Source organism: Vanellus vanellus, assembly GCF_965231255.1.
Source record: "Vanellus vanellus genome assembly, chromosome: 5".
NCBI classification, from domain to species: Eukaryota; Metazoa; Chordata; class Aves; order Charadriiformes; family Charadriidae; genus Vanellus; species Vanellus vanellus.
In genome coordinates this window covers 51364935-51377473 of record NC_138910.1, presented here as the reverse complement: position 1 = coordinate 51377473, position 12539 = coordinate 51364935, and the positions used below count along the sequence as shown (strand labels likewise).

General features: G+C 48.4%; 1 protein-coding gene across 1 annotated transcript; it reads left to right on the top strand.

Annotated features, from left to right (window-relative positions):
- Window positions 1-1348: 1348 nt before the first annotated feature.
- Window positions 1349-10051, top strand: NPHS2 (NPHS2 stomatin family member, podocin; the record flags this gene model as incomplete). Its single annotated transcript, XM_082484155.1, has 8 exons — window positions 1349-1625; window positions 3235-3338; window positions 5834-5906; window positions 6214-6296; window positions 7161-7364; window positions 8097-8152; window positions 8970-9048; window positions 9773-10051. The coding sequence occupies 8 exons, from the start codon at window positions 1349-1351 to the stop codon at window positions 10049-10051; spliced, it is 1155 nt and encodes a 384-aa protein (XP_082340281.1).
- Between the last annotated feature and the right edge of the window lie 2488 nt (window positions 10052-12539).

Below are 12539 nucleotides of genomic sequence, written 5' to 3'. Positions count from 1 at the left end.
ACACTTTTAAAAGAGTTTCTTGCAGAAGTTTCTGCAGATGTCACCACAGGCTGTGTGGCATGAAAAGAAAAAAGCTCCTGTGTTCGCTCTGCTGCGCTCCTGCTGTGGAAAACTAGGGAGGCATTTAGCCACAAACTCTTTTGGCAATTTAGATTCAACAGCTCTAACCCTGCAATGACCTCCATGCTTTGTACCCATTGAGGAAAGTTCATGGCTGAACTGGGACCAGCTAATTTCCCTCCCTGCTAAAATTTGAGGTGACCCTAGAGAGAGGGAGTTTGCTGCCAATGTCCCTCTGGCTGTGCCAGCCAAAGGGTTTCTAGAGAGCAGACCAGTGTGTGATGTTGCTCACTCAGCCGTTCTCTGCAACACCCCCTCAAAGCTCTCCTGAGTAAGCCACTGGTCTCACCAGTAAAGGTTTTTTACTCTGGTGTTTATTGTTCTGGGCCACTTCATCATTTGAGGTCTTTGGAGCCACATGTCTGACAAGTGGCTAAGTCTGACAAGTCTAAAAGTTTAGGTTGCATTTTCAACAGCTTTGCAGAAACCACATACTGAAAATCATCTGAGTGCTTTTCAGATGTTGTTTTTTTTTTTCCAAAGGCAGGAAGATGTCCAGAGGAGATGGATGATGAACAAAGATGATCAGAGGGCTGGAGCACTTCTCCTGTGAAGACAGGCTGGGAGAGTTGGGGTGGTTCAGCCTGGAGAAGAGAAGGCTCCAGGGAGACCTTATAGCAGCCTTCCGGTATCTGAAGGGGCCTACAAGAAAGCTGGAAAGGGACTTTTTACAAGGGCATGTAGTGACAGGACGAGGGTTAATAGCTTCAAACCAGAAGAGGGTAGATTTAGAATAGATACTAAGAAAAAAATTTTCACTGTGAGGGTGGTGAGACACTGGAACAAATTGCCCAGGGAACTTGTGGAGGCCCCATCCCTGGAAGTGTTCAAGGCCAGGTTGGATGGGACTTTGAGCAACCTGGTCTAGTGGAAGGTGTCCTTGCCCACGGCAGGGCAGTTGGAAGTAGATGATCTTCAAGGTCCCTTCCAACCTAAACTATTCTATGATTCTACATAAAAAGAATGTCCTCCTGGAGTCCACCCTGTCCAGGTCTAACCTTCCTTCCCATCTCCACATCAGTGTGTGATGAAAGCAGACCAGCTGGGAAACAGCTTGCTCACTTCACTATCCATTATGTCTGGCAAGCCTGTGATAAACTTGAAACAAGCCTCCTTGATCTGACACCTCCCCTTCTCTCCTCCCCTGCCTGGTTTTCCTGCCTGCAGCAATAAATTCAAGCACAAATTCATCCTACTCCCACAGGCAGCTGCATGCTCCTCGGCACAGATGAGAATGGATAAGAGGTCTCGGAGCTCTTCCAGGGAGTCTCATAAGAGACGCAGAGAGTCCCCAGCTACACAGAGCAAACGAGAGAAGAGGGAGAGCAGCAGAGAAGCTGGCAAAGGAAGGGGAGATGTAAAGCAGGAGAAAGCAAAGGAGATCAAGAGCACCGCAGGGACTGACGGTAGGGTGCACACGTCCACAGTGGTGGACGTGGATGATGTGATATCTGATGAAGAAATGGAGGCAATGGCGTTGCTGGACAGCGAGCAGCAAGAGGAAGGTATGGCTTATCAAAGGGAAGGGGCTGGAAAGTTATGGGCTTTTTGACCCTGGATGGGTCACAGCATGACTACTGTCTGAACAGTGAGTGTCAGCACACCCAACTTGCACAGAGATGTAGTTATCATCAGGACAGGATATGGGAGACTCCAGCCAGCTTCTGCAGTCAGTCCAGGCTCATCAGCACTGTCTAGGAAAGCAACGAACTTTGCAACAAGCAATTACATCACCAGCATCCTTTATGCTTCAGCTTATTGCTCCCAGTTCTGTTTGTGTTCTATTCTCTTTCTTTTCTTGCTTGTCCTTCTTTAGGTAGATGGAATTAGCCTTAATGCCAATTCACAGCCCAAAGAACTGCACTGCAGGGAAGAACTGCACTTGAAGTGCACACTTGTAGCTCTTCTTCTGGATAACCCTCCAGAGCAGTTCCTCTCCATGCCATGGGTTAGGCAGATTCCCAGCCTGCCACGACAGGAGGGAGCATCATGAGTCTTTTGGCAAGATGGCTGGGCCTGCTTGGACCCAGCATCACCACAGATGCTATATTACAGGATGTGTATTACAGGAGCCAGCATCACTTGTCTGTTTCCATGCCAGCAGCTCTACTGCCCTAGAGTTACACAAAGGTTCAGACTTGCTCCTGTCTCTCTGGGAACTAATTTCTCACAACTGCCTCTTTCTGCCTCAGTTACAGGAATCCCATCTAGTGAGCAGTGCTGTGGAGCTATAGTGATCGCACAGGTTCCTGGGACCTGAACCTCTCTCAGGACTTGGTGGCTCTGCAGAGAGCTCCAAAGGAAAGGGCTAGAAGGAATCCAAAACGTGAGGGATGCAGGGACGCTAAGTTCACTGCTGGAAAACATGGTCCACTCTCTGGGTCTAGGTACACCCAGAAGTAATCTATCTATTTTCATGCAATACCTGCAGATTTTCCCTCAGGCAAGAGCACAGCAAGGGCAGTCAGATCAAGATGACCCACATTCACTCTGGGGAGATGTAGAACATAATATTCATCTGTGGGCTGACCACCCCAGTCAGCCTCCAGCACCTTGGTGTGACTGCTGTAGACCACAGGGAGATTTCAGTGGCACCAGTGGCTCGGTCCTGCTGCTTTAGGGAGCTGGGATGCAACTAAAATCCTATTCCAAACATACATGAGTTGCTCTGGTAGGGAAGGGCACTTCAGGCTGTGCATCTTGAAAGCTACCTCTTATTTACAATCTTTCTCTTTGCCATTAGCTTATCTTTGCAAATAAGCTTCTGGGATCCCAGCTCAGCCAACAAGTTGCCCATTCCAAGCCTTTCAACACTGCTTGGTAGACAGAGGTCTTCAAGCTAAAGGCTGCTTTCTAGTCAAGGCACTATGGAGAAGCACGGCTCAATTTCTGCCAGTAGAGCAGAGACAAAATCTGTCAGTCCATCCTGGCAGCTCCTGGCTACCTGGGGCAGGGACTGTTCTTTAACACAGCTCCAGAGAAAGCCAAATGGTTCATATACACTGGGTTTAGGCAAAGGACAACACTGAAGCTAATCTGTGCAGGCACTTGTCAGGCCATCACTATTTTGGGAGCAGTCCTTTCCTAACATAGTCATGTTGGATTTCTCCCTAGGTGTAAAGACTCCAGGTCTGGGTGTCTGTGAGTGGCTTCTGACCATCTTGTCTTTCCTGTTCGTCATAATGACCTTCCCCGTTTCTGTCTGGTTCTGCATGAAGGTGAGAATAGTCACGGGGCCTCTCTAAGTTTAATATTCAGTGTCTCATATGGATGTAACTCACTGGTTCAGCATGTATTGGACATGAGCATAAAGCTTTTTTGGTCTCAGGCTCTATTTACACTTCTTCAACTCATTAATTTTTACTTATCCTTTATCATACATTGCAGCAACAGAGGATTGCACATGGATCCAATCACTGCCTATCAAATACTCCTGCTGCAATATCGGCAGGCAAGGGCTTAAGTTTGCATTTTTTAAAACAAATTGCAGGTCTGTTAACTTTCAAACATAACCTTCAGCCTACCCAGCCCAGAGATGGCTGTGTGGCAGCAGCAAGGTAAATAGGTGTCTTGGTTTGAGGTAAAACAGAACCAATTTTCTGTTCAGTAATTTTACTTTTTAGCTAAACCTCTTCTAACTACTGAAATTAACAGCATATTGTGCAAAAACTGCCTGCTCTCAGAGTGATAAGACCTATGTTTATAGTTGATGCCAAGGAATGGTACGCAGAGAGGCTCTTGCTTATGCTTATTGCCATAACATCCAAGGCCAGCTAACTTTGTTATTTGCCCCATTGGAGGGTTGAAAGCAGAAAAGCATAGAGGGGTCGCATGTGCAGGGAGGAACAGACAGGACAGATGACCCAAACCTGACCAACAAGGTATTCCATCCCATCTGCCTCACGCTTGGTAAAAAAGCTGAGGGATCAAAGGGTCAGGCCTCTTTCTTCAATGGCCAGTGTCTAAGGAGGACTCTGTCTATTCATCGTGTTGGGCTGAGAGAAACTTTATGAAATTCAACAAGGGCAAGTGTAGGGTAGTGCACCTGGGAAGGAATAACCCCATGCATCAGTACAAGTTGGGGGCTGACCTCCTGGAGAGCAGCCCTGTGGAAAGGGACCTGGGAGTCCTGGTAGACAACAGGATGACCATGAGCCAGCAATGTGCCCTGGTGGCCAAGAAGGCCAATGGCATCCTGGGGTGCATCAAGAAGAGCATGGCCAGCAGGTTGAGGGAGGTCATCCTTCCCCTCTACTCTGCCCTGGTGAGGCCACATCTGGAGTATTGTGTCCAGTTCTGGGCTCCCCAGTTCAAGAAGGACAGGGAACTGCTGGAGAGGGTCCAGCGAAGGGCTACGAAGATGATTAGGGGATTAGAACATCTCTCTTATGAGGAAAGACTGAGGGACTTGGGTCTTTTTAGTCTAGAGAAAAGAAGACTGAGGGGGGATCTTATTAATGCTTACAAATACTTAAAGGGAGGGTGCCAGGGGGATGGGAACAGTCTTTTTTCAGTGGTGCCCAGTGATAGGACAAGAGGTAACAGGCACAAACTTTAATATAGGAAGTTCCATCTTAACATGAGGAGGAACTTCTTTACTTTGAGGGTGGCAGAGCACTGGAACAGGCTGCCCAGAGAGGTGGTGGAATCTCCCACTCTGGAGACATTCCAAACCGCCTGGATGCCGTCCTGTGCAACTTGCTGTAGGTGACCCTGCTCTGGCAGGGGGCTTGGACTAGATGATCTCCAGAGGTCCCTTCCAACCCTGACCGTTCTGTGATTCTGTGATCTGCCTTTGATCCCGATCCTGAATCCAGATCCAGAATCCAGTGCTCGTTCATTACTGAGTCCAGTCTGAGACTTCCCCAGTGCCTGCTGGTGACATGATCATTATCCTGGGAGCTTTATATGGTTTTGTATATATTTCATTATTTCCTTTTTATTTTATTATTAATATTTCATTACAATTACATTGTAATGAATACCAATATTTCATTACATTACAATTAGTTCCTTCTAAATTCATGAGTCTCTTTTCTCTCTCTCCCTCCTCTCCTTGAAGAGAGAGGTGAGGGAGAGCATCTGTTGTTCACCTCAGTGGCCAGTCTGGCCCAAATCATGACAATAGGGTTTGAATTAAAAATTTTAGATTGATTTCTTAGTTAATCTGAGAGATTGATTTCTTAGTTAATAGCAGATTTTCCCTCTTCCTCTCATTTTCTCAGATTTCTAGCATGGCTACAAGTAGGCATATTTTGATTCCCACTTCTCAGGAAATTTCATGTGCATCTTGTTCTCAATGAAAGTGTCAGTATTATGGCTCAGATCTTACATGTGCGAGCACACGCACGCATGGTTCCCTTGGAGGCTAACAATAAATGTGCAAAATTTTAGCTCAAGGTGTTCAAGTTTGGCCAGGCTATAAGGAAGCAGAATGTTGGCCTCTTCCTGGGAAACCCTGGGCAGCTCTAATATGGGCTGATCTCCCAAATCTCGGGTTGTCACAGGGCTGCTCTGACACTGCACACACAGAAGGCCAGACAGCAGTTCTGGGCCAGGTTGCATGCAGGGGTAAAGGGACTCAGTGACAGGTGACTCCAGTAGCTCATACCTGCTGAAATCCTGCCTTTGCAGAGCTTTCCCAGAACAGACATCCTCCCTTTCCCTAGTCCTACACCATCCTCTCCAACCTAGCTTTTGTTTCCCTCTGCAGGTAGTGCGGGAGTATGAGAGAGCCATCGTTTTCCGACTTGGGCGTCTCCTTCCTGGCAGAGCCAGAGGGCCTGGTAATGTGTCTGCTGAGCTCTCCCCAGCCATGTTGCTCCTCTTGTTCACACTCTACCAAAGCTCACATGCTGGTGCCCTCCAAGCAGGCATGGCCAGACAGGAGATGGGATGTCTTTGCTCCCTTCCTCTTAAGGGCCAGTAGCTTCTAATGGCTTTTCCCATCACAGAAGCAGCCTCAGCATTTGAGCCTATGTATCACTATTCCTTTGTAGTTCTGCATGCCAAACCCTCCCCTGTTCGCCAGAGAAGGAGAGGCAATTTCTATGGTTCTGACTATCACCAGCAGCCTTTCTCTTACTCCCACAGGCCTTTTCTTTTTCCTTCCTTGCCTGGACACGTATCACAAGATAGACCTCCGCCTCAAAACCCTAGAGATCCCCTTCCATCAGGTACAGCTGACACCCTCTCTCTGTATTAATATTTGTACCTCTTTAATGTTACACCTTAAGCTTCCAGACTTCATCCCTGCATAGAAAAGTTTGAAAAAACATCCCAAAGTAACCCAAACACCTCAGAAAATAAAAGGCCAAAAATTCACCATAGTGAATTTTCTTCTTTTTTAAAACTACTGCTTTTAATCCCATTCAATTTCATGTGCTCTAGTGGAAACCTAGACCCATAGGGAGTGGCTGGGCCAAAGATACTGGACGAAGTTTTTTTACCCACCACGCTGAGGAGTGCATGCAGTGGGGACAGGAGCTCAGACTAAGATCTTACAACAATGTAAGGGTAGTACTCAGCTCCTGTATAAGCCTGGAAGGGAGAAAGGCCTGAACCCTTGCTTCTAGTGTTTGAACCTGCAACCTCCGTAGCCACAGCCCCTCTTCTCCTTTTAGGACATGTCTGTGCCGCTGTGTTGCCAGTGGACTGTCTTTGTCTTGTAGCATCTCCAGGCTCACCCCCATAGTGTACAGCAAATGCTTCTGGAGATACAATAACCTCAGGACACAACCTATGCTCTCAGAACAGGAATGGACCAGATAGCAGGGGGCAGGGAAACACAGCATAGGATGACTACCTACTCACAGTCCCTAGCTCAGCAGCTGTACTGAAGAGACAGACACAAAGATGCTGCTCAGGGAACCGAGATCCAGAGGTTATATAGTTTGCCCAAGGTCAGTCAGTAGCAGAGGTAGAAACTACAAAGACTTAACCATCCAGCTAGTCTTTGTCATTCTTTTAATTGTGTACTTTTCTGTGCTACCTTAGAGTTGTCAGAACGAGCTCCATCTCCCCTAATGTCTTCTGCTTAGGTGGTGACCAAAGACATGGTTACCTTGGAGATAGATGCCATCTGCTACTACCGGTTGGAGAATGCCTCTCTTCTCCTCACCACCCTGACCAGCATCTCCAGTGCCATCCAGCTGCTGGTGCAGACCACCACGAAGCGCCTCCTGGCACATCGAGCCTTCTCTGAACTTCTCTTGGAGAGGAAGAGCATCGGTCAGGAGATAAAGGTGCTTCCACAGGGGGGAGATAGCAGAGCAAGGGGTGAACCGAGGCTCCACAAAGAAGCTCAGGTGATCTTCCCTCAAAATCATAGACACTGGTTTGCAGTAGGGTACAATAACAACATGTGCCTCCTTCACAGAAAAATAGGAGATTTTTCTTCTGTTTGTTTTTTGACTCGCGTCACTTTAGTGGAAGGATATACAGTGTGAGCCCCACAGGCAGCCATGGCGAGTGAGTAGCAGACAGTACAGTGTGAGGGACATGGAGGAACCACTTAGACCACCTTCATCAGTGCTTTGTGATACCCCAGCTTCAGTACTTACCCCAGAGAGGAGATTCTTACAAGAAATGTATTCTGCAGCCTGAGTGAGTTGCCATAAACCCAGTACACATGGGATCTCCAGCAGCAGTTCTCTGTGGCCATGACACACACACATGATGATACCAGTCAGGAACTGAATGTTTCCTATGGAACTGAATTGGTTCCACACTTGAATCAGTATGGACTAGTTAAATCATGCTAAACCCCTGGTGCAAACACAAATCAAAAGTAAAGTGAGCAAAGTAATTTTATTTCTGAGGGGCCTCACAAATAGCACACAAAACCTAATAAATCTGCCTTACAGTCCTGCTGTTAACTGCCTTTAATTAACGTCCCTGCACTGTCTTACTCCCTGTAAGGGGCCTAGACCAGGGCTGGTGTTCTTTCCATGCTCTAAAAATATTCCTCTTCACAGGTGGCTTTGGATGCGGTCACAGGCTGCTGGGGGATCAAAGTGGAGAGAACAGAAATGTAGGTAGGAAATGCTGGTAGAGGGGACTTCCCTGGCCCTTTGCAAGTACCTGTCCTGCCCTGCTCACTGCTGCCTGCTCCTCTTCTTGCTTTGCCTCTGGCTCTTTCCCTGCAGCCATTCTGCAGAAAGGTAGAGCCTCACCTCTCGCCTTCCTATTTTCCCTGCCCCATGTAAAACTTCCACATGTGAAGACTGTGCTTGCTCCTGCACTGACAGCCAGGGCAAGATCCTTAGCTGGGATCTCATCACCATTTCACTGCTGCTGCAGGCAGTTTGCCCCCAATCCTGGTAGCCCAAGAGGCACAGCAGGCACTGAACCCTCTGTGTCTCACTAGATCAAAGGTCCCAGGGTCTTAGCACTGGTAGGGATGGATTCATCACTCAGAACCCCATGCAGAAAGGACTTGCTCATCACACAGAGGGCCATGGAAGAGAGAGTCAAGCAGTGAATGAGTAAATCTATAAACAGAAGGAAATGCCTGTGCCTGTCGTGAGAGCAGTCTCCCAGTTGATTCTTTGCTTTCTCACAAAGAGAGAGCTTAGACTTCAAGACTCAGTGGCACAGAGAGAAGAGGTCTCTGCTGCCTAATGATCATGCAAGCCTGGTCATTAGAAAACTGGGCTGAAAAAGAAGGATGGGAATGGAGGTAGAAGGCTAAAGTGAGACACACAAAGAGGGACACCCAGGGAGTAAAGAACATGAGTGAACTGATCTGCAGAGACTGACCGATGAGCCCATTCCAAGCCTCAGATTGACTGTCCAGTGCTGCCAGGAGAGCCTAGAGCCTAGCTAATCCCTGTCCTTTACTACCACAGCAACAACGTGCAGCTGCCTGCTGAAGTCCGGCAGTCCCTGGCTGTTGAAGCAGAGGCCCAGAGACAGGCCAAAGTGCGGGTATGCCAACTCTGAATACTTCTCATCTCCTTCCAAAGTGTCCTTCCTTCCTTTCCCACCCCTGGTTTGATGTCCCTGGGACATGCCACACAAGGATTACAGCTCTGGGAAGATGTTTCCTTTAATTCCTGTTCAAGAGCTGTGTCTACCAAGGGGAGGCGCAGCAACAGTCTGGTCCAGACCAGTGGAGTGCCAGATCCGGTACCTGACATACAAGTAGGACGGAAAGACATACAGAGGTCTGGGGTTATCCCTGGGCCCACAGTGATCCCCATTGGGATCTGTTCCTCAGGGTTTCACTGTCCTCTAGGAGCCCAGTGCAGGGCTGTCACCACTGTCATGTGCAGTTTGCCCCCCTGCACCTTGCTCAGCCCAGGCTGGTCTCCATCCCTTGCACTGAGCTGCTCAAGAACCTTGATAAGGTTGGTGTCCAGCACTCCTCCCACAAGCCTAGCCTAGGGGCTCCCTCTCCCATGCTTTTGCAGCAAGTGTATATGCCCAATTGTGAGCCCTGATGGGCCTAGTAAAAACAAGTTAGACATGAACTTCCAAACTTTTGGGACCATACAGAGGTGTAGTACATGCCGTGATCTTCAGACAGCAGGAATATTATAATCACACTGGCCCGGGGAATTTCATGGTGGCAACCTCCCTCTGTAATGACCAGTCCATGCCCCCTTACTCCCAGCCTCACAAAAACCTTTTTTATTCACCTGCTTGGTAGGTGATTGCTGCTGAGGGGGAAAAGGCTGCTTCTGAGTCCCTGCGGATGGCAGCTGAGATCCTGTCCAGTGCCCCTGCTGCTGCTCAGCTCCGTTACCTCCATGCGCTGCACTCCCTTACTTCAGAGAAACCTCCTGCTTTCATCTTGCCCTTGCCTTTGGATGCCATGAACTTGGTCTCTCCGGCTACCCACAGTCCTCCGGCAGCGAGCAGCCTCCTCACAGCCACCACAAAGCTCCCAGAAAGCCCTGAAGACAAGAAGGATTCACCCATGCTCTAAGAGCTGTCCCAGAAACGGTTGCCACACTGCCCCTGGTCAATCCTGCTCAGGGAGGAGCAAAAAGGCTGATCTACTGGCAGCCCACTGGCAGGTCCTGGTCTGGAGGCCCAAGGGAAGGCAGCCCTGGCCTGTAATATAAAGTGGATTGTACATGGAAGAAGCCTCCGCTTGTTTTGGAAAGGGAAAAATACGGAGCACAAGGCCTGGCACGTGTGTGAGCAAGGGGTTGAGGGAAGAGGGGTGTCATCCCTTCACAAGGTCAGATACACCTTGACACCGTGGGGCTTGGCCCCTGGAGTCTGATCCATCCATCCTGCCCCATCACCTTGGCGGGAAGGAAAGACTAGCCCCCATGTTCTTAAATGCCCTGGTCCCCAAACTGAACAGCTGGGCAGGCAGGGGTGGGAGCCTGACAATCGATGGGGGAACGGGAAGGGGCTCAGCACACAGGCAGGTTGGTGGGTGCTGCCAGCCTGGTTCCTCTGCAACGAGGGAACGATCTGGGTCCCATGGCGTAGTCCTGGATATAGGATTTCAATCACCACCCATGCACACATACATGCACGCACAGGCAACCAAGGTGTTTAGCCCTAGTTCCTTTAAGGCTTGGCACTTCCCCGCAAGGCACATCAGCTGTGCAGAGGAAAGACAGGCTGTGCTGCTGCTTGCTTCCACTGGGGGGTGAGGCAGGACAAGATCAGAGCTTGTGGGCATCTCTAAACATTTTAAAGGTGATACGTTTAACCAACTCGCACTGAGCAGACAAGGGGGAATTCCAACCCCTCTGGGAAAGAGCCAGCTGAGAGCCTCAAGAATATCAATACCTTTGCCTGCTGCAGCTGCCCTAGCAACCTCCACACACAAGGAAGGAACAGAGAAAGTCCTCAAAAACTATAATCCTCAGAACTCCTATATATATGTTTCCTGCCAAAAGCTATTTGAAATGACCAGGAACCTACAGATACTGCAGTCCTTTCCGTTGGCAAAGATATGGAGCACTGTCAAAGGAAATACCACTGCACTTGGTTTCTCAGATCCTGGTGCCCTTTCAGCAGACGTCAGCTCTGCTCCTGCCCTTTTACTTGACCTGCAGCATCTCCCCTTGCTTCAAAGCAGACCTCTTTTGCACAACCATTCCCAGGCCCAAAATTCTGCTGCTGGTGGTCTGTAGAGGCCAAGATAGAGGGCACTTTGTGGCCCTTCTTTTAATTGCCCACACAGTAACTGGCCACCATGCATGTGCCTACCAGAGGTTGCTCACTCTTGCATTTTCACTCATTTTATTCAGTCCCTCTTTGCCTGCTGGTAACACTTACACACATTGGCACATGTCATCAGTAATACTTCTGTTAAAGGCAGCTATGTCACGAGAGTGGCCAGCAGGTACTGGCTTAATACTGCTGCAAATGACAAGGATCTCACTTCTACTAAGTGTCACATATTCTGTATTTAATCAGCCCCTTCAGCTCCCTGGAGTCCCCTTCTCAATGCTCCCATAATACTCACTCTACAAGTATTTGCCCTCCTTTTTACAGCAAGGCACCTGGAGAACCAGCCCCCTTACAAGTGGCTGAGAAGTGGGAAAAATGCACCTGTGAACTTCTCGGTGATCACAGGAGCATCTGAGCTCCAGGTGTAACCTCACATCTAAATCATTCTGCCACTGCAGTCCTCTCAGGAGAAGGCAGCAGGATGGCTGTGGCTCCTGCCTGTGTGCCTGTAATAGATCTCAGCAGTGATCCACTCATGGAAAACTAGCTCTGGGAAGTGGAACAGCTCTGTAATCTTCCACTGGTGAACGTGAGCTGTGAAGTTACTTCTCTAAGGGTGGTTCTGGTTGTTTCTCATGCTGCTGGAATAGGCCCCTGTTTCCCAACCTACTGCAAAAGGGTGTAATACTACACAGAGTAAGCTGCAGACGATCCTTTCTCTGAATACTTCTCTGGCTGCATTTCTAACTCCATGTAAAATGATCCATCCATACCAAAATTCTTTGACACATCAAAGACCAACACCTCTACAGATAATGTCTCAAAGGAACAACACTTAGCCTGAGAAATGACTGTCAAGAGACATGCAGTACTACGTCAGGGCACACACATCACCCTGTTTGCACTCATATTTGCAGAAGTCAGGCATAGCTTTTTCAAACATATAACTTTTCTGCAGTTACAGAAAAGGCAAATTATAGCTAAGAGCATCCTCAGTTCCAAAGAGCATGCCTTGTTCCACCAGGATCTCCCCTTTACACACACAGAGCTGGCAGAAACTTGTAATTTTACCTTCAGGAGATATTACATTCAAAAACCTTGCAGAAGGAAAATATAATTTAAAAATGTACTGCAGTATTAGTAATATATGGTGTTTCCAAACTAGAATTTACTCTGAGGGAGTTGGCAGGGGTTGTCCGAGCCAATGTGATTCCTGACAGTTTCACTGCCTACTCTTCCCAGCTGAGACTGGGTCAAATTGCAGAGCCATAACGAAC